Below are 21,444 nucleotides of genomic sequence, written 5' to 3'. Positions count from 1 at the left end.
ACTCGCTACTTGCTCACTCGCCTACTTGCCACTCGCTCTGGGTGATTTTGTTTACTGGTTGTCATGGTTCCCGCTGTCCGCGCCAATAACGTCCGTACGAAACAAAATGTAAGCCTACGCTGTTTAACGTTGATCGTGTGCTGTGCACAACCATGCATATGAGCCTTTGATAGTGTACCCTGTATGTATTTTCCTCAACACTTTTAACCAAAGTGTGATGGCGTGCAGTAGTTGGGTGGTCAGAACACCACAGGGGCAACGTCACCTGTCAATAATCTGTATTCTGCATTCCAATTGGTTACTCGCTTAACTCGCGTCGCTCGAAGATAAAATAAGTTTATCTCGGAACCCGCCCACATCGCATCGCTTGTACTCTCCTCGCCTACTCGCCAGCGAGACTCGCTGGAACACGTAGACATTCTATTGACTTCATCCGCTGAGCGAGTAACTAGCAGCGACGTGTGTGTACGGCCCTTTACAGATTGGTTTCATCTCTAAGTTGAGCACATGCATTTTCTATGGAGCTGGGTCTGAAATAGCAATGTTATTAAGTCGTGTAAAGCATTAGTTTACATACTATTCTCCGTGATTTTGGACAGGAGGCGGCGCCTCCCTTGTACTCAAGGAGGAATCGCCTCTGGTTTAGCTGTAGCTAGTTGCTAACACAAATGAAGGCAAACTGTGTTTGAACTCTGCTGGCAGCTAACTATTGGTAGCCTATTAAAAACGAATTGCTTAATTAACTTTTCACACTTTTAAACAGTCCCCAAATAGTTCATTGGAATGCAAAGACCCTCATAAGACTGCAAACAAAGTTATGAGCAACTTGACAATTTATTATTGGCTTTTGCATTTAATCAACATGGCATCAAATGTGCCATTTTCTTGTTGACAAAACTTGGTGTTCTCCTATCTATGTGTCCTCTTTGGGTCCATTATTGCCTCTGATTCTCATTATGCATGTGAGAGCTGCATAAACAAAGTCATAATAAGCAAGATGTGTTTGAAAAGTGTTATCTTCAGGCTTAGGCCTATTGGTTTTCTCACTAAGAAATAAATCTTTATGAACGTAGTCTGCAAATATAGGCTAACAGATAATCTTATGTCATTTAAAAAAAAATACTGAAGGGTGGGTGGCAATGAGAGCAAGGCAGGCACCTCACCCCACAATGCAGGCCCTTTATGAGAGAAACAAATGTTCTCCCATCTAAATATCTCCTAAATATCTCCCAAACTAAATATATGCTGTGGGTGTGAGTGCGTGTGTATTGTGCTTACAAAGGACTTATCATGTTTTATTTTATTTTATTTATTTATTTATTTATTTTTGGGGGGGGGGGGGGGGGGGGGGGGGGGGGGGGGTCGTGTCGGCCTGGCCCGGCCCGGCCCTTTATTGGGAGGAATTTTGAAAAACTGGCCCTCGGGGACTTTTAATTGAGTACCCCTGCTCTACGGTATGTAGGTAACTGTAAATGTGTTGGTCAGGGTTAGGTGTGTGGTGGGGTGGCAAATGTACATTTCAGATTCATTTGATTCATTTGCAGCTAACCCTACATTATTAATGTGTGTCCATGCAGGGGGGGAACATTACAAAGGATCTCCCGGTACAGGTGGACGACCAGGCTCAGCTGGAAGGAAGGGTCAAAAAGGTACATCGCACCTTCAATATATTCAAACTCATCCTCTGATCTGGAGTAGACGTGTGCGTAAATCTGTCATCCGAACTTCTGGATGAGATATGAGAGTGCAGAGCAAGTCTATGATCAAGTCTGCAACTTGCACTCTGTTTCTTGCTCTCTTTCTCATACGTGCACACACACACACACACACACACACACACACACACACACACACACACACACACACACACACACACACACACACACACACACACACACACACGTCTGCAACTGTGTGTTTGCCTGCATTTGCATTTACATCTCTCTCTCTCTCTCTCTCTCTCTCTCTCTCTCTCTCTCTCTCTCTCTCTCTCTCTCTCTCTCTCTCTCTCTCTCTCTCTCTCTCTCTCTCTCTCTGTGTGTGTTTCCGTGTGCGTGCGTGCGTCCGTGTGTGTGTGTGTGTGTGTGTGTGACTGACAGGTGAGCACGGTGCATGCGAGTGCAACAACGTGGATGCTCCGGCAGGTCTTCCAGGCCCTGCGGGTGGCAGAGGCGTGAGGGGCATGCAGGGAGAATGGGGGCAGCAGGGGGACCAGGGCAACCCAGGACTACCTGGCGGAGACGGCAGCCCCGTAAGCAGCCATTTCTCATCCTCATCCTCATAATCTTCCTCTTCCTCATCCTCTTCCTCTTCCACTATGGACACATAGCAGGCGAAAGCGAGCAAGGCAAAGGGAGGCGAAATTCAGTGTTCCATTCTGACAGCTCAACCGTCATCAGGTCGTTGCGGCGAATCAAATGGAATGAAACAGTTATGTTTTTTATTTGATTGGCCGCCACAGGCGAAATTCGCTCCTCATTTGCATGATATCAAACTTGGTTCAATAATTTTGCTTCTGTTCTCTTGCTGCCCTCATAGGAATGAATGGTGAAGTTCGCTTCGCTTGGTCAAATTCACATCTATGTGTCCCTACCGTTCCTCTTCCCTTACTTTACTCTATCTATCTACCTGTATATCTACCTGTCTGTCTATCTATCTATCTATCTATCTATCTATCTATCTATCTATCTATCTATCTATCTATAATATGTATATACAGTATGTTGTGCAAGACAGATGTAAAATAGATACCTAGATAGATAGATAGATAGATCTATCTATCTATCTATCTATCTCTCTATCTATCTATCTATCTATCTATCTATAATATGTATATACAGTATGTTGTGCAAGACAGATGTAAAATAGATACCTAGATAGATCTATCTATCTATCTATCTATCTATCTATCTATCTATCTATCTATCTATCTATCTATCTATCTATCTATCTATCTATCTATCTATCTATCTATCTATCTATCTATCTATCTATCTATTTTACATCTGTCTTGCACAACATACTGTATGCTGTTATTTGTTATCCATACAGGGTTTTCCAGGCAGTGATGGCTTACCTGGTCCAAAGGGAAGAAAAGGAGAAACCACAGTGGCAACTCAAAAAGGTTTGACCTATTCTCTCATGTCACAAAAAATCAGACAAATAAAAACTAGAAAAACTATTAAAAAATGACTTGAAAAATATAGTCTGGTCTTTGCTTGAGATTATAATTTTTCCATGCTTTCATGCCAATGAACAGTATTTGGAATTCTTCAGTGGAATTGTGTTCGGTGTCCCTGAGGAAATTACAGTAACTCAGGAAAGAGGAAGTGGGATTCAAACAGATGAGGTGGAGTTGCAGTACCAGCAGTGTCTTGTGCAGTGCACCAATTACAGTGTACTGCAAGAGAGAACTGTACTTCAGCTTAGAACTCTTGTATTACTTAGATGCAGTTTCCTGGATTTTAACCAATGCTAGGGTGAATAATGGAAAATCCCATCTGATTCCCATTTATTCCATTGCCATTTTGAAAACTAGTGTTGATTCAGACAGTAATCTAGGAAAAATTGCATCCTGTTTCAGGTCAAAAGTACCTGTACATTTGTTTGTAAATAAGGGACGATTCCGTTTTTCAAAGGACGGTTGGCAACCCTAGTGGTGATGTGAGAGCTCTGCTGTTGTGTCGCTCTCACAGGATTCCCGGGCGAGCCGGGTGAGCCAGGACTGGGGGGAGAGAGGGGACCGCAGGGTCACAACGGCTTCGGAGGGATTCCAGGTGCCCCTGGACTCAGGGGTAATCAGGTGAGTGAACGCTGCCAAACCGCACCACACCTGACTTACTCTTGGACCTGAGCATGCCATCTTCCTCTCTCTCTCCGAGACTGTGGTTTGTGCGCAGACACATTCAGCAACAGCTGAATCTCAGCCACTCAAGACATGATAACACTATGTGTGTCACACCCTTAGGACTGTGCTTCAACCTACAGCAATGGCACCGTCTTCAATGGTGTTGACCAGGGATGGCAACGTCAAAATGTGTTTCCCAGTTTGATTACATTGTATTTTGATCAGCAGTGTTTCCCCCAGCACTTTATGCTTAAGGCGGCCACCTTTACAGCAATCAACCCCAGTTTTGACCAGGTCCCCTGAAGACATTGTAATGTAATTGCACAAAACGGTCTAATTTAAGTATTTTGTAGAGTTTCACTGCAGATCATATTCCATATGAAACTGCACAACATCGCCTTCGCAATTGTGATGGTCACATGTACCTGATACTGGCTAACCCATTAACCCACCTTGACTAGCAAATGTTTTGTGGGAAACAAACACTATGATGTCTTGTGTTTGTTGACCCCCAGGGCGAGGGTCCAGTGGGTGAGCCTGGAGATGAGGGCCGCCCTGGCCCACACGGCTTGCCCGGCTTCCCCGGTCCCCAGGGAGAGCCTGGCGAAGCGTTAGGGGCGCCCGCGGGCGAGAAGGGTTTGCCCGGTGACCCTGGAATCCCAGGATATGCTGGCATGGACGGCCCCGCCGGAACCCCAGGTACGTCGTGCCCATTTGGTTACATCGGGACCCATGTTGGCCAACATTTGTCCAATTTTGATTGCCTTTGTCTAACTGTCTTCCTCCTTGTGATTATGATGCATTTACAAACTGCGTCTCATTATTAACTGCGTCTCATTATTAACGCTTTTCGGCTATCAAGCCTTCATCAGTGCACTGATGAAGGCTTGATAGCCGAAACGCGTTTGCTTTTGGGCATGGTGGTAATATAAATAAATAATGAGACGCAGTTTGTGAGTGCAGATTTTTCTTCCTTAAGTTGATACCTTTTATCGTCCACCCAAAGACTTTTGTTTTTTTCCAAGAAGTTGAGCGCGTCTTTTGCCAAAATATGATGCATTTACACCATTATGCATTTGTGCCATATTGTCGACTTGCTCCTGTTCACAAAAAATGATTCTCATTTCGGCCCTCCATCTTGGTTTACAGCCATGCAGAGGATGCATTTATCCAGTTCAATCCTTTTCTCTTGTTGTCCAGCTGTCATTCCTAACTGTGAACTCTGCTTCATCCAGCAGTCCATTTGCCTCCTCATACTGCACTGTCAAGCAATCCACCACACTGTTAAAAGCCGAATTACTCCCTTTAAATGGGAGAGTTGTAATAAACGTTTGTCATGAAGAAAGCTATCCTTCCCACAATGCTTTGTGTCAGGATTCGGCCTTTACCATACTGACCTGTATACAGTGATCACACACACTTGCTTAATAGGAAGGGAAAAGATGCATGCCTGTTCATCTTGCATCCCCCATTGAGTTAATCTCTACTCTGTCGAGGGATGTATATACAAGAGGGAAAAATACATCTGGGAGAACAATGTATGCCATGATGTTAACTTACCGTATGTACCTATGTAGTATGTGAATTCATGCATGTGTATTTGGGATTATGCAGTTCAATCCTGTTGAACGTCATTGTATTCATTGAATGGGAGTGGTGAACACAGTGTACATATGAAGACAATGATTTTACAAAAATGTCTTGGGATGAGCTTTTACATTGGCTCACCTTACTTTATCTCACAGATACACACACAGACACCCAATCTCTTTGCACAGTAGAACACCATGGCATTGCATGCTCATGCCAGTTGTAATGTTCCAAAAAGCATGTTTCATACTTGTGTTTATGAAAGATGTTGTAGCATTACCTAACTGTAGACGTGTGTACTATTTGCAACTTGTACCTGCTTTTAACAGTACTCTCACAAAGGTGTGTGTATGCTTGACATCAAACCCTCTACTTTGCTTTATTTTCTCCCCTTATCATTTGTGATGGATGCATCAACCTTATTTATCTTGTGATTTTGAAAGGAGGCTGTATTCAAGAGGGAGGTCGTGGCCTGGTGTATACTGAAGGTAGCTGATGACGTCAGCAACATTTATTTTATAAAACCTTCCTGCATTAATCATTACTCCTCCTCATTCACAGTTTTCTGTGGCAAGGGTAATTTCACGTGGTCTTCTTAACTATTTTGGTTGATTTTTTGGGAGTTGGCTTGAGAACTCACTCACTATCTCTCTCTCTTCACCTTTTTTCACATATCCGGTGTTTTCTCTGTATGTATGTTTGTGTTTGTCCCTGTTTGTGTGTATTTTTTCCCGCTCGTTTTTTTTTCGTTCACAGACACGTTGACTTTCAATGGCGGCGACGTCATGTTCTGTCCTGCATTCATCTCACTCGTCACACCCTGTTGTCTATGTGTCCTGTTTCTGTGTCACCTTTCAAAGTCGAGGGACCCGTCGCGGTCTCTCACTCTTCTGTCACCCTGTCAGTCACTTGTGGGTTTTTTCTTCCTTCTTGTTGTTCCCAGAGCGAACAGTCAGCCCTGTCCCCGTGTTTGACCGAGCCGCTGTCGTGTAGATGTCAAATACAGAATGAGGCTGTAATGAGGCTGCCTGTGTGTCTGTTTTGTAAACAGGTGAATGTGACGCGGTGCCCGGGCCCCCGGGTGTGACAGGACAACCCGGCGCTGATGGGCTGGACGGCTTGCCAGGTAAGGAGGAAATAACTGATTGCATGGATGGATGGATGGATGGATGGATGGATGGATGGATGGATGGATGGATGATTGGATGGACAGAGAGGCAGACAGACAGACAGACAGACAGACAGACAGACAGACAGACAGTTGTCTTTTAAGGTCCTATGTGTACAATACTGTATATGCTTTGAACAACGTTTTTTTCTGCTTTTCCAGGACCTCCAGGGCCCAAAGGCTTTGCCGGGTTGCCTGGTGAGGAAGGCTTTAAGGGGGAGAGAGGAGATTCAGGCCGGGGTGGACTTCCAGGCCCTATGGGTATGCAATATACATATACACATGCATGTACAACTAAATCCAAAGAAATTCAATGAAAAACTAATGGGAATGAAACACATGCACATGCACATGCACATGCACATGCACATACACGCTCACAACCACTCACACATACATATAAGCACATACACAGCATAACAACTCACAGCATCATGCACACAAACTGTAACTGTAAGATTTAAAGCAATGTTAAATATCAAAAACAAAATGCAATAGGCCTATGCTAACTATCAAGTATATACAGTACACTGTTGTTTGCAAGTACTCTTTCTTGCTATTCTTGACACAGACTTTGCTGATAGACCTGAAATGATCGTGAAATCATGTCCAAACATTAAGTGCATGCCAATTCTATTTCATGTATTGTGTGTCACCACTCCATGTGACACAGGGACTATGATTTTACAGTATTTATGGTTACAGTGACCATGAGTTTATATACAGTACTGTTGCACCAATTGACTGTCTCATCCTCCTCCTGCAGGTTTCATTGGCCCTCGTGGAGATTTGGGCGTTCCTGGTTTCCGAGGCGAGGTGGGAGCCGCGGGCAAGGCCGGTATGGACGGCCGGCACGGCGAGCAGGGTCCAAAGGGTGTCCACGGCGAGGTGTGGAACGCCTCCACTGGCGCTCCCGGAGATTTCGGACCCACCGGGGCGAGGGGGGAGCCTGGACTTCCGGGAATACCCGGACCCAGAGGATACTCAGGTACAGTAGAGAGTGGACCTTCAAAGCCAAAAATATCAAAACATAAAGTATCCAATTCTGTCTCATGTATTGTGGCAGCTCTCCATACAGTTGGTAACCATGTGATACAGTGATCATTAGTTTACAGGATATACAGTAACAGATTGCTCAGGTAACAGTATAGACATATACAGTTACTCAGGTACTGTAGAGAGAGAAGAACTCCGCAGCCATTTTTCACACTAAAACTGAGACACCTTCCCTGTCCAAAGACTGTAGCTGTAAAATGTAACATAAGCTGTTTTCACATGGACACTCTTCGTTTAATCCAATTAAATATAAAAGAATACAAGGCAGCTGTTTACATGAGCAGTTTCCTCGTTTGATTGGCTTCTAAGAAATAGTTAGTTTGTACATTTAATAAGATTAAAAGTTTGCATGTCAACGTGTCCATAAATAACATAATAGCAGGACCTGGAGCTGTAACATGGATAAAATGGATGAATGGCATTATTCACAGACCAACACCTTCAATCTCCAACACTCAGGGGGCGCTGTGGCGCAGCGTGCTAAGCCCCCAACATTTGGGCTTACATTGCCCATGGGGACCCCGATTCGAATCCGGCCGGGGTCATTTCCCGACCCTGCCCCATCTCTCTCTCCCAGTCATTTCCTGTCTACTCTCACTCTGTCCTATAATAATAAAGGCTAAAAAGCCCCAAAAATAGTTTTTTTTAAACTCCAAAACTCTGTGATATGTTGTATGACTGTTGTCTGTTAAGAGATTCTCATTCAAGACCGTCAGTTTCATTGTAAGCAACTACGTTTTAAATTATTTTGTTGTTCATCAATGTCGCCATCAATGGTGATTGTGTTGATGAACACACTCAGTAACACACTCACATAGTCATGATCAGATCTAGATATTATTTGATTGATGTGAAAATAGACAAGCGCTCAGAGAGCGCACCTCTGTGCACCTCTCTGGATCACTTGACATTTAGTGTGTGTGCCCATACTGTAGGCATGAATGGAATGCCTGGCATGGTCGGCTTCAAGGGTGAGCTCGGTCCAGCTGGCTTCGAAGGAGAGATTGGTCGTCCGGGCCCTGCGGGAAAGGAGGGTTTTCCAGGTCTGCCAGGGAAACCAGGTGTTCCTGGACCTCGAGGAAACCTTGGACTTCCAGGTTAGTTCATATATTCGTTTTTCTCAACAGGGACTCTGCAGTAGGGGTAGGTGATATGAAGATGTTAAATTGTGAAAGAGATCGTTGAGTAATATTGAGTACAACATTGCCTCGAATCTGAAAAAAGTGAAGAAATCTTATAGATCGTCTTGCAGTGACATCACATCACATCACATCGATCCCATTAATGTCATATAGCCTTGAACTATCATTATGGCATAATGATGGGGGAAAGCACTGATTCTTCACTGACGGTGTTGGGAAACAAACCAGTGGCCACTTATGGTTATTTTACATTGCACAGTTCTAGGTTCTAGGAAACTAAATTAGCATAGATAATGTCTTGTGGAACTTTTTTGTCTGTTGACACCAGTACGGTTCCTCCCTGGGCCGTGGGTGGTGGCCACAGGGGAGAGGCAAAAAGGTGACTACCAGCCCGATACCCTAACTGCCTTCTTGTGACCGCCCCTAATGCCATTGATGTCATGCTGATGTCCATGTCAGGTTTCCCCGGAGACAGAGGTAACCAGGGTGACCCTGGCCCCCCAGGACCCTTTGGGATGAAGGGAACCCCAGGTGACCACGGCCGTGTTGGGGACGCTGGAAATCCAGGAAACCTGGGAACCCAGGGCTTTGAAGGACCCCCTGGACGTGTCGGCGTTGGCGGTCTGAAAGGTTGGTCAGTCGTTCCCTACATACAGAGGGATAATTTTCTATTAGGGACCTGGCAGTTGTAGTGATGACATATCGACTGTGTGTGCGTTTGTGTGTGTGTGTGTGTGTGTGTGTGTGTGTGTGTGTGTGTGTGTGTGTGTGTGTGTGTGTGTGTGTGTGCGTGCGTGCGTGCGTGCGTGCGTGCGTGCGTGCGTGCGTGTGTGTAATATTGCAGTGTGATCGTTGCAAATATTTTTTTAGATTGCTACAATACATTGCCTTATTACTGTACATTATATCACATAATATTCCATTATATCTCTTTCTCTATTGTTGTAAAGTGCTGTCAAATAATGGCCTATGTGTTTGTTGTTTTCTTCATCCAGGTTCTCAGGGGTCCCAGGGTATGACAGGGTTCACCGGCATGCAGGGTGTGAGTGGCTTCAGGGGGGCCAGTGGGGTGAAGGGAGAGCCAGGACTGCCGGGAGAGTTTGGCACAAAGGGAAACGCAGGCCAGCGCGGCATCAAGGGTGAGTCTCACATACCCCACTCAACTTCCACCATGACATGACTTAACCAATTTTGTCCTAAGCCCTTTTTGGGAAAGGGTGCCCTCTGCCTAAGAAATCCTAAATATTGCAGCCTCTGAAGCACATGCAAACATCAAATAAGTTGCTTTTAAAAACTATGACCCTCATTTTGCATTAGAATGTGTTCATTCAGCTCTAACTTCCCAACATTTTTTAAAAAACAGCTCAAATCTCAAGAACCTGAATGCAGCGTATATGTGTCTCCAGGACACAATGGGTTAACTGTACATTTCATTTCACTACACATAGCTGACGCCCAATCAACTTGCATTACATGACTTTACATTACAGCGCAATATGCTACGCTTACCTGACACTTAGCTGTGAACTTCCAATATTACATGACTTTACATTACATTACTGTGCACAACATTTACTGTAGCTGACTCCCAGTCAAATTCCACCATTTCATGGCTTGACATTACATTGCACTACACCTAAATGAGTCAATTTTCAATCACCAAAAGGAAGCACACCAAGGACTGACGACAAGAACTAGCCTATATCAATAACTTTGAACATTTATAAACTAGTCAATTGTGGCAAGCGCAATAACACTTAAGAAACTGCCTATAGTTTTTTGTTGGTGTGGCAGAAGTAGCGTTGAATGGCCTGACTTCAAAAGATGTAATCCAATGCCATTTGTAAATCACTATTGTTCTTGCTAATCACGATGTCGCAAACCACACTCATCTGATTAAGGGTTTCACCTTTCAACGCTCACACAAATACATTAGGGGAATATAGGCCAGTACCATATCAGTACTGTAAAAAGCAGTTACTTATCACTCCTAAGTGATTAAAGCCTAGGCACTGAAAGCTACTTCCAGCCTGCGTGTGATAAACGTGTCCAGTGTTGGGTCTGCCCTGCTGGCCTAGTTTTACTTCCAAAGAGTTTTTATGCGTTATCGTAGCAGAGAGGAAAAAGGAAGTTCCTCTAACTTGCCCAGTCAGTGCCAACATACACAATATTTAATGGAGCGTGCAGACTTCTGTTTTCACAGAAATGTTTGCATTGTATTTTCAGTTTACCCAAGAGGTACTTGTTAATAGTGTGAAGTTATTGTATTGCACGTCACCACGGGGGGAAAAAATGTGTACACGTACATGTTTAGTCAGCAGACCTACGCTCATCGCGTGGAAACACTTCAAAAAGCAAACTCTTTTCCAACAGGCCACCTGAGTATTCCTGGCTAAGTAGTAAACCAGGTTACTGAATTGACCCTGAGGTAGTGGCAAATCATCTAATAGAAGTAGCCAGGCCGTGCCCTCCTAGTAACGCAACAGCTTCAGCGTTGCTACCAGTCAGGTCAAGAGCAATGCAAGTACTTTCTGAGCTACCGCAAAACGAAGCAAACGATCAAAAAACGGGAAATGCCGTTTGGGAAATGTTAATTGTTATGCTCTTGGTCAGACCAAGTCTCGAAAATATTTGAAAGTCGATGATGATCAGGCTATAATAGAAGAGCCAGGAGTCCTCATTTTATTAGCTCGGTGACACATTTGGATTATCTGGTTTACTACTTCCTGTAGGTTAATTAGCCAGGTTTATCACCTAACCTTGTTCTTGGAATAGCATTCTGATCAACCAACAGACTGACTGATTTGGAAGCATGTACAGTTGACAGCACATGACTGAAAACAAACTGAAACATTTCGACTATTCAGTTTTTTTAGAAGACCAACATTCAAACATCCCTCCTCCAGGGGGCACTGTGGCGCAGCTTGCTAAGCACCCCCACACATATGGGGTCCCTCTCCTTATATCCCGTCTTAACCTCCCGTCCTTACTTTATACGTGGGGCCTTGTACTTCGCTGACACTCCGCCTCTCCAGAGAAGACAGTAAAGGTTCCCTGCTGTCAGCCAAGGCACACCTTATGAGGGACTTTTCCCCATTCAACATGAGAAAATTACCTTTGCATTGTGCTATCACAAGATGTTGAATAAAATTTGTATCGTCAATGACGAGACTGCGAGGCCACAAGCAAAAGGAGAGGACGGGAGGTTAGCTTAGGTATTGAAAGAGACCCATGAGGCTCCCGGTTCCAGTCCGGGCTGGGTAATTTTCTGGGTCTGCAACATGTTAATTTTGATAATTAATGACACAAATACTATAAAAACTAATCGCATTATTATATACACTGTAGTTACGTTAAAGTTACAAAGTCTGTTAAAGCGACTGAAGCATCAGAGAGATGCTTTCTAATAGTCAGGGTTTACAATGTTCTGAATGTACTTGAATGTATTGTGTTAAACAAAAAAACAGTGTTATACTTTACCTACCTTATACCTTATTATTTGCACTTTTGCAATTTGTTGATTAAACTTATGTATTGTCATTATTCAAAATCCATGTAAAAAATATACTATAATAATATTTATACACAATTAAAATGTGATTCATTTTGATTAATTAATTTCAAAGCCTCTAGTGATTTAAAGTGAATACGTTTTCTTACCGGAGTCCTAATATGAGTATGTGCTGCTGTTTCAGGGGACAGAGGCATCCCGGGGCCCATGGGGGAGAAGCCCCACATGGAGCCGTCTGTCAAGATGGAGATGAAGGGGACAAAGGGGGACATCGGCACGCCGGGAGACTTCGGCTTCACTGGAATCAGAGGTGACAGTGTGCACTGTATATTATACATAGTAAAAAAATGCAGTCGATTTAACACCTTCTAGAGCAGTGACTGGAATTAACTGGAATAGTCTTGGGACCCACAATTTTCCATCGTTATTGCATTGTGACATAATATTCTGTCGTGCCGTCGGAAACTTCAAATAATTGTCAAAAACAATTCTATGCATTTGATAATATGCATCAGCATTTGCATTGTTTGCTTACATACAACAGATATATCAGCTAGTGGAGAGGAGTATTAACCATATTTCACTCGTGCGTGCGTGTGTGCGTGTGTGTGTGTGTGTGTGTGTGTGTGTGTGTGTGTGTGTGTGTGTGTGTGTGTGTGTGTGTGTGTGTGTGCGTGTGTGTGTGTACGTGGTCGTGCATGTGTGTGTCCCCACGTGTGTGCGTGCATGCATGCATGCGTGTATCACAGGACCCAAAGGTCTTCCGGGCATCCCTGGTGAGGACGGCCATGATGGTTATCCGGGCATGCCCAACCAGGAGAAAGGCGTGGTGGGAGATCCCGGAATGGGGGGATATCCTGGGCAGAAGGGCTTGCCAGGCCCCACTGGGCCAAATGGAATTGGCGGGTTCCCTGGCATGCAGGGATACAAGGTGACTTTTTTAAACTACAATATACATAGTTCATTGGTATAGTATTATTGTTTTGGAGCTTTTTAGGCCTTAATTTGAAAGCATAGTGAAGGAAATCATAGTAGTGGTTTGTGGATACATGGTGACAATGTTCACTAGCCTTTCTGATGCCTTTTGATGACAAGTAATTATTCTTGTACTTGTATTATAATTGTGTGTTTATTAATTTTCTCTGCTTGCAGGGGGAGAAAGGTGGCACTGGTGCATATGGAAGATCTGGGGAGACGGGTGTCAAGGGCGGCAAAGGTACCTCTAAGGCTATAAAAGAATGCCAGCACTGACCAGCGTTTTGCAGGTCAAGTTTGACTTTACAGTGTGTGTGTGTGTGTGTGTGTAACGCGCGTGTGTGTGCACGTTTGTGTTTGTAGGCGAGATTGGACCAACCATTGACCTTCCAGGATCGACAGGGTTCCGGGGTGAAACAGGGCTTCCAGGCTTACCAGGTTAGTCACTCAGAGACCATGAGTCCGCCAAACAAGGGAGATCTAAAATGTATAACACATTTTAAATACTTAAATCATGTGTTATAAAACTGGTACATAGTACAAAAACACATATGTTGTACAACTACCATTCCTGTATATGTACCAGGGCTTGACATTAACTTTTTCACCCACCGGCCAATGTGGCTAGTGATTTTCCCAAGTCACTAGCCATTCAGCCTTTCTACTAGCCATACATTTGACATTGTTTTTTGTTTTCTTTATTGTGATGGTGTACATCTATCCTCAGAAGATGAGGTGTTAAAGCAAGATGGGTGTATAGCTTTCAACTTGGAAGTAGCCTATATTAAGCAAATATAAACTTTGAAATTGACACACAGGGCAAACAGCATGGTATAGGGTACTATGATACATACTGTCAGAGCCAGTCAAATTGGCTAGTGACACTGAAAGTATTACTAGCCACAGACAAGTTTTACCAGCATTTGGCCGGTTGGCAGGTGCCAGTGTCAAGCCCTGATATGTACATATGTACATGCATGCATCCCATCAGGCATTGCAAGAGGCCTTACCAGGTGTCTTTTCTTACTGCTTCCCAGGTGAGCAGGGCCATATAGGTGTAACAGGAGAGAGGGGTAACCCTGGACTCTTTGGCATCGGTGGCATGAAGGGAGGACCAGGTGAACTCGGTGGCTATGGACCCACAGGTAAGTTACCAGGCAGCCTAACTGTGCCACTATTTATTTAATTTGTGTTAATTCATTTTTCATCTATTGTGTGAGATGTGTTATGGCAAAATAGTTAAAATAAAATACACTGTTCTGAGTTGATTTATTTAAGTAAAGGTTTACAAAAGGTAAGATGTCAGGAAGATGCCTCTTTCACACCAGGTGAAGCCACTTGTTAAAGTGTCTTTCTAAGAGCTTTTGGTCATCTCCCGTCCTCTGTACTGTGCCACCAGGTTCTGATGGGCAGCAAGGGTCTCCTGGCACCCAGGGCCAGAAGGGCTTCCCAGGAGTGCCCGGAACCCACGGAACCAAAGGATCAGAGGGCCACTTGGGACAACCAGGTACTGTGCTGTACACCATATGTCATGCCAAGGGTTAAATTCAGGACAACTAGGTACTGTGCACCACACCACATGTCATGGGTTAAATTCAGTACAACTACTAGGGTAGGTAGACGCTACATTACCCCATATTGCATGCCAAGAAGAGGAAGTACTTACTGTACAAAGCAAACCATGGGTTGTATTCAGAAAAATCAGGTACTGTACACAGTCCATACTGTATGAAATCCCATGGCTTAAATTCAGAAAGCTGGAGAATTATACTGTACAGTGTGCATGTACATAACGCTTCTACTAGCCAAAACTTCTACTAGCCGAAACTCCTGTGCTTGATTTTACTTTTATTGAAGATTTGACGATAGAAATGCAGGGCAATGAACTGACATAGTATGTTGATGTACATCTCTCCCCCAGGTTTCCCTGGACAGAAAGGTATTCCTGGACTCGATGGCCTCAAGGGACATAGGGGCCTCCCTGGCACTCCAGGTAATTCTTTGCACCCATACAGTCTGTGCCAACATAGAACAAATCCATTATTTTATGATCACTGTTTTGAACACGTTTTCTATATATAAATATATAGAGAGGGATAGAAAGATATATATAATATTCTGCATAATTGTAAATGAATATACTCAACATCATTTTAAGGGCTGAGCCCTCATTGATCTTTCAAGTTTAAAGGTTTAAAAAAAATCATTTTATGTACTCTCTAAGAAAATCTATGTGATGGTTTTAGTTTGTGCAGAGGAAACTTTAATATTTCGTTTGCCTGTTTCAGGTCTTGATGGCTTCGGTCCCCATGGTCACCCTGGTATGAAAGGTCAGAAGGGAGAGGCGGGTATTGCCAGCAACCAGGTTGGCGGGCAAGGAGGACATGGCAAGAAGGGTTACTCCGGAGACCAAGGTTAGTGCATCATGGGGCATGGAGTGCACACAGCCTGTCCAGTGCTTGTAGATGGGAACATCTCCTTGATGTTACAGTGTTGTCTTGTTTTGTTGCGTCAAATGGATTTCACACAGTTTCTCCTGTGCCAAGGACAGGGACAACGCATTGTTTTATCATTGATGTTTTGTTTTTTTGCTTCATGTCAGGTGTTGGCTGAAATGGAGTTCACACTGGCTTTCCTGTGCTCAAGATAGATCCCCCTTTTAATCTATTGCTGTCTTGTGTTGGTTGAAATGGAGTTCACACCGTTTGTCAGTTTCACAGTTCAGTGTGCTGAATAGGGGATTTCTTGCTGTGTTGTTGTTTGCTTCGTGGGACAGATCCTTGTTGATTTGTTGTTTCCATCTCGTGTCTTGTGTATGTTGAAAGAAACTGAGATGGTTTTACAAGTCTTATATGTGGATAAAAATAAATCAGGCTACTTTGGTAGTGCCATTTGAGTATGCACCTATACACATTCCATGTACAAGGATTATACTGTATTTGTAATTGCATGGAATATGTATGTATGCCTGAACTCTACAGTATATGAGGAAAATACGGAACGGGACACTTTTATAGCATATGCCATATTGTATACTCCATATACTTATGAATAAATTGTACAGTACAGTCCATATATGAATCAGTTCATAAGTTTTATATAATACTATGTTTTTCACATGGGTGGTTGTTTCACATCAGCTGTTGGTTCAAATGGAGTTTCTTGTTTCGTGTTTTCTTGTTGATCGCTTCACAGCAGATCAAAGTCGTATAAGTCGTAGCTCGCATCACAAACAACTCCCGTCTCCTAAATCTGCATGACTTTCCCATTAAACTCCATTCGTTCTCCTACATCAATCGTCTCTGATCAGGTGTTGGTTCGTTTGCTCCACAGGTGATCTGGGATGGCCCGGACCTCAGGGTGTCCAGGGCCCGCCAGGGTTTGGGGGCACTGCAGACAGACCTGGGCGACCTGGAGATAATGGACATCCAGGGCAAAAAGGACTCCCAGGTGGAGTAGCAAGTTTATTTCTTTTATTTACTTAAATATTTATGCAAAGGGACAGTGTGCCGTTAACAGTCTAGGCTTCAGCATATATCACTGATTCTTGAGAAAGTGGCTAAAACAGGTTGTAATGTTGACAGAAAAAAACAAAGTGAATTACAAAATTATATGGTATATCCTCGTAGACTAAGGTCTTGGCTTTTCAGAAATGCACAAGGCCAATCTCCCCATTATGTATTTTTTTCAGAAATCAGGCTTTTCTCCGATCATACCTTGTTTTTTGTCAACACCGTCAGACACAATTGTAATTAAAACTGTATTGATTTGGTTGCATATGTATCTGGAGTTTTTAAGTGATTATGTGTATTTTTTGGTTCACACATATGCCTTTAAATGTTGAAAATTCACTTTTGTTCTATTTTAATACTGTTTCATGTGTTCTAATTTTAAAATATGTACCGTCATACGATGCTTACTTAACGCCTAAATACAACAAACATTTTTTTGTAATTTCACAAATATTCGTGTAGGCTTAAATTGGCTATTACTTTGATATTTCAACAACTCCTAAGGAAAATGTTGTAAGCACATTCCTTTAAAAACTCCTTCTTACGGTGGTGACTTAAGAACTGACAGTGGTGACAGTAATCTGAGAGTGGTGAAAGTGGCCTAATTAGTACCTGCATTTAGCAAAATAAATAGCCCTCTCAAGTCAATGGCATCTTGCATAAACACTTTATTTTTGTGTGTGCACAGTATGAGCATGTGTTTTTACTTCATTAGTTAGATTACCTAAGAAGTAAGCCACTGGTTGTTGAAAATGTGGTAAAAACAGCTTTTAAGTTGTTCAAATCCAAAATCTAGAGGTGTATTATCATAGATGTAGGTCTTGGCTGTGCAGTAAATGCATTGACCAAGCTCCCCATGTTTAACATTTTTCATAAAATGGGTTCTTTCTTGTTTTGTCAACAGCGGCAGACAGAATTAGAAGTAAAAACACATGTTTACTGTATTAAAGTGAATTACTTTAACAATTCAACATAACTGTAGATACTTATTGTATGCATATTCTTAAAACATGTCAAAAACACGTAAAACATGTGTTTTTTGGTGAACTCCCATCAGATGTCACCACCGTCAGGTTTTCTGACAAAAAAACCTCCAAATGCACCTCAGTGGTGGCTAGAGTATCATTTTGGATCACAATTATTACTAACATGCCTAGTAATGTTTCATTAACCAGCACAATTTAGTATAATATGGAACAACATGATGAGCAGAACAAAACTGACGGTGGAGACAAAAAAGACAAAAAAGCACTCTTTTAAATATTATGCATTGTTTGTTCACATTAGCCATTTCATTTTCGCTCTGTTTCTTGGGTGCTTCATACCTTTTCTGAAAAAAATTATATTTATTAACATTAATGTAATACAATACTATTAAAACCCCCGACGGTGTTGACAGTTTATGGTTGGGACAGTACCAGTGTCCAAACAAATTAACAAATTGAGGACAAAATAATAAACTACAGGAGCTTCAGTGATGGTGAAGTAGGCAGTAGAGCTAAAGGTTTGAAAAGGGGTCCTCAGTAATGAAAATTACCTTGTGCATACCTGATTTTATTGTCTTTTAGAAAAAATCTGACGGTGGTGACCAATATGCTGGACACATTTTGAGCAATCAGTAAATAATAGTAAATATTGTTTTACATCCACTATGTGCACATCTGTAGAACCACTTTAATATGGTCTTCCACATCATGGTGATATTGTTCAATTCTGTTAGTGATTTTTGTATTTTAAGTCAATTGAAATGATGATGCCAGTCCTTGGGACAGGCGTTTTTACAGGGTGTGGACAGGTTTATAGCCATGAAAAGTAATAAAATTACACTTAAATATTTCAAACAAAAATGTATTCGTGTGACAGACCCCTTGGCCATTACCTGGGTTCATTTTGTTTGTGGATATTTAGTTGATTTTCAACAGAATTAATATTTTACTGCAGGGACATGTTTTTGCCAAACTTTCAAGAATCAGTGATATATATTTTTGGAATTTTGAAAAACTGGCCCTGTGACCAGCACCCCTCATGTAGAAAAGGAAGGTGAAAGTAGACAGGGGCTGTAAGCAGGGGTGAAAATAGACAGGTGCGCAAAGGTGCGTAGCACCGGTATAAAATGTACAGCTGGTAAGAGAATTTGAAAAAAGTAAGGTCTGCTATTTAAAGTGATACTGTCCCATTTTTGGAAATAAGCTTATTTTACACCTCCCCTTGAGTTAAATAATAGGGTTTTACCGTTCTTCTGTACTTTCAACCGTTCTCTGGGTATGGCAGTGCAAATTTTACCTCCAAGCTAACAGTTAACATTGAGTCCTATGAGACCAGTTAGCCGCGAGCTGGTCTCATAGGACTCAATGTTAACTGCTAGCATGGAGGTCAAATTTGCACTGCCATAGCCAGCGAACGGTTGAAAGTACAGAAGAACGGTAAGACCCTATTATTTAACTCAAGGGGAGGTGTAAAATTGGCATATTTCCAAAAATGGGACAGTATCACTTTAAGTAGAAAAAACATGCTATGCCATTTGAGACAAGTGTCTTCCTATAAAGACACCCGAAATAGTCATGCAGCAATATAGATCTGTAGTGCACATGTGTACTTTGTTTATTGTTTGTTTGCGGGGGTTAGAACCGGTAAGAAGTGAAAACTACTTTCTCCCCTGGCTGTAAGTGTCTCCATGTGACTCTGTTGTGTGTCCAACACTAGGCTTCCCTGGCCCCAGAGGCACGCCGGGCATCCCTGCCCGCTATGGAGGCAAGGGGGAGAAGGGCATCCCTGGCCTGTTTGGCCTGACTGGTCTCAGGGGTCTGTTGGGAGACAGAGGGCAGCGCGGGTTCCCAGGAATGGACGGCGTGCCCGGACAGAAAGGTTAGTTCATGCAGTTACTGTAGCCAGTATTTCATTGACAGTCATTCACAGTTCTTCGGTCATCATGTCAATTCGGTCTTGAGTCATCCTGTGTGTGTGTGTTTGTGTGTGTGTGTGTCTGTGTGTGTGTATCTGTGTGTTTGTGTGTGTCTGTGTGTGTGAGTGCGTGTGTGTGTGTTTGTGTGTGTGTGTGTCTGTGTGTGTGTATCTGTGTGTTTGTGTGTGTCTGTGTGTGTGAGTGCGTGTGTACGTGCGTGCATGCATACCTGTGTGAGTGCCTGCATGCGCATGTACTGTACATGTGTGCTTGTGTGTGTGTTTACTGGTGTGAGCCACTGTAATTGGTGCTGATGTTGTCTGTGACCTGTAGGAGGTAAAGGTGAGACAGGCTTGATGGGACCCCCTGGCAAGAGAGGAGCCAAAGGAGACCGTGGCCCCATGGGTCTGAAAGGCAAGACAGGAGAACAAGGTAAGGCCCCTTTGGAGTAAATCGGACTCAGTAGTAGTGTTAGCACAGTCAGCATGGCACAACCTGTAAATTAAGAGTTTAATTGCAAAATGACGTGAGCGCCATTTTATTTCCACTTTTGCATTTTATTACTGGAAATGACTGTCCAGACGTCCTATCAGCTATGTGTGAATTCTTGCCATTGAAATATTTTGGGAACATACTTTTTAAACCTATATAAAATGCATTTTGCAATGCAATTCAATGCAATGCCCAATATAAAAATGTCAGTTTCCCAAAATGTTCCAAAATGGATAGTACCGGTACATCATTTTGGAACGAATGACTCTGTTTCGATGCACATGGATGATGTGTTATGAACTTTTGAAGGCCAGCCCTTTCAAGATGTTTTTGTCCATTTATTTTGCACTCTCTGGAATTTAGTGGCAAATTAGCATGTGCTAAAGCATATAAATATACATTCATTTGCAATGTCCAGATCAAATACAGTAGTTCGTGATTGCTTGAATGGTGACATTGAAACCTTGGTCCATTTTTTGTTGCACTACCAGGTTTTCCGGGTGAGACGGGGTCCCCGGGCCCTCTTCCCATCCCCATCAAGGTGCCCGGCGAGAGGGGACCACCTGGACCCCCTGGACCATGGGGACCCGCTGGCACCCCAGGAGCACCAGGCTTTGACGGAGTACCGGGAGACTTAGGTAGAGCCTAAAGTGTGTGTGTGTGTGTGTGTGTGTGTGTGTGTGTGTGTGTGTGTGTGTGTGTGTGTGTGTGTGTGTGTGTGTGTGTGTGTGTGTGTGTGTGTGTGTGTGTGTGTGTGGGCGGGCGTGATTAATGTTACAAAGATAGCAAGAGAGTCTTTGAAACTCTCTTTGACAGTTCTGACTTCGTCTGTTGAGTAATACCGTAACTATCTCCATCACTGGGTGTCTCTTTGTCTGTGCCTGGTTCTGTGTATGTAACAAAGAGATTGGCACAAACAATTAAATACTGAGTGTCTGTTTCTGGAAATGGTTATTGAATAATAACCATATTCATCTCTTCATCTCCATCTCACCCTAGGTTTCATGGGGCCCAAGGGAGACAAAGGTATGCCTGGCATCAGTGGACAGACAGGAAATCCTGGTTTCCGTGGAGAGCCTGGAACTCTCGGCCACCCCGGTCTTCAGGGCCTGGAAGGTACAGTTGAGATTGTTGTTTTGTTTGTTTGTTAGAGTGAGACAGATTACAGTTACAGGATTCCAGGCTAGACTAGTGGATTAAGAAATGGATTTAGCCACAAGTTTATTACCGCATCTGGTTCTAGCTGAGT

General features: G+C 43.1%; 1 protein-coding gene across 2 annotated transcripts in view; it reads left to right on the top strand.

Moving 5' to 3' along the window:
- col4a2 (collagen, type IV, alpha 2) overlaps positions 1–21,444 on the top strand; it is a 105,836-nt gene that overhangs the window by 77,406 nt on the left and 6,986 nt on the right. The window contains exons 21-45 of one of the 2 annotated variants that reach the window (XM_063214208.1): positions 1,578–1,649; positions 2,100–2,251; positions 3,052–3,124; positions 3,696–3,802; positions 4,363–4,546; positions 5,881–5,925; positions 6,489–6,563; positions 6,768–6,866; positions 7,372–7,593; positions 8,597–8,758; positions 9,263–9,433; positions 9,799–9,942; positions 12,499–12,624; positions 13,064–13,245; positions 13,467–13,530; positions 13,653–13,727; positions 14,327–14,434; positions 14,689–14,796; positions 15,211–15,282; positions 15,578–15,703; positions 16,623–16,739; positions 19,505–19,666; positions 20,037–20,135; positions 20,687–20,833; positions 21,195–21,311. In XM_063214208.1, coding sequence (XP_063070278.1) covers positions 1,578–1,649; positions 2,100–2,251; positions 3,052–3,124; positions 3,696–3,802; positions 4,363–4,546; positions 5,881–5,925; positions 6,489–6,563; positions 6,768–6,866; positions 7,372–7,593; positions 8,597–8,758; positions 9,263–9,433; positions 9,799–9,942; positions 12,499–12,624; positions 13,064–13,245; positions 13,467–13,530; positions 13,653–13,727; positions 14,327–14,434; positions 14,689–14,796; positions 15,211–15,282; positions 15,578–15,703; positions 16,623–16,739; positions 19,505–19,666; positions 20,037–20,135; positions 20,687–20,833; positions 21,195–21,311 — 3,009 coding nt within the window. The remainder of the gene's footprint in view (positions 1–1,577; positions 1,650–2,099; positions 2,252–3,051; positions 3,125–3,695; positions 3,803–4,362; positions 4,547–5,880; positions 5,926–6,488; positions 6,564–6,767; positions 6,867–7,371; positions 7,594–8,596; positions 8,759–9,262; positions 9,434–9,798; positions 9,943–12,498; positions 12,625–13,063; positions 13,246–13,466; positions 13,531–13,652; positions 13,728–14,326; positions 14,435–14,688; positions 14,797–15,210; positions 15,283–15,577; positions 15,704–16,622; positions 16,740–19,504; positions 19,667–20,036; positions 20,136–20,686; positions 20,834–21,194; positions 21,312–21,444) is intronic. The other variant, XM_063214209.1, reaches the window with a different exon arrangement.

This window comes from Engraulis encrasicolus, chromosome 13 (assembly GCF_034702125.1).
Source record: "Engraulis encrasicolus isolate BLACKSEA-1 chromosome 13, IST_EnEncr_1.0, whole genome shotgun sequence".
Taxonomy (NCBI): Eukaryota; Metazoa; Chordata; class Actinopteri; order Clupeiformes; family Engraulidae; genus Engraulis; species Engraulis encrasicolus.
This window is presented reverse-complemented; position numbering and strand designations above follow the sequence as displayed.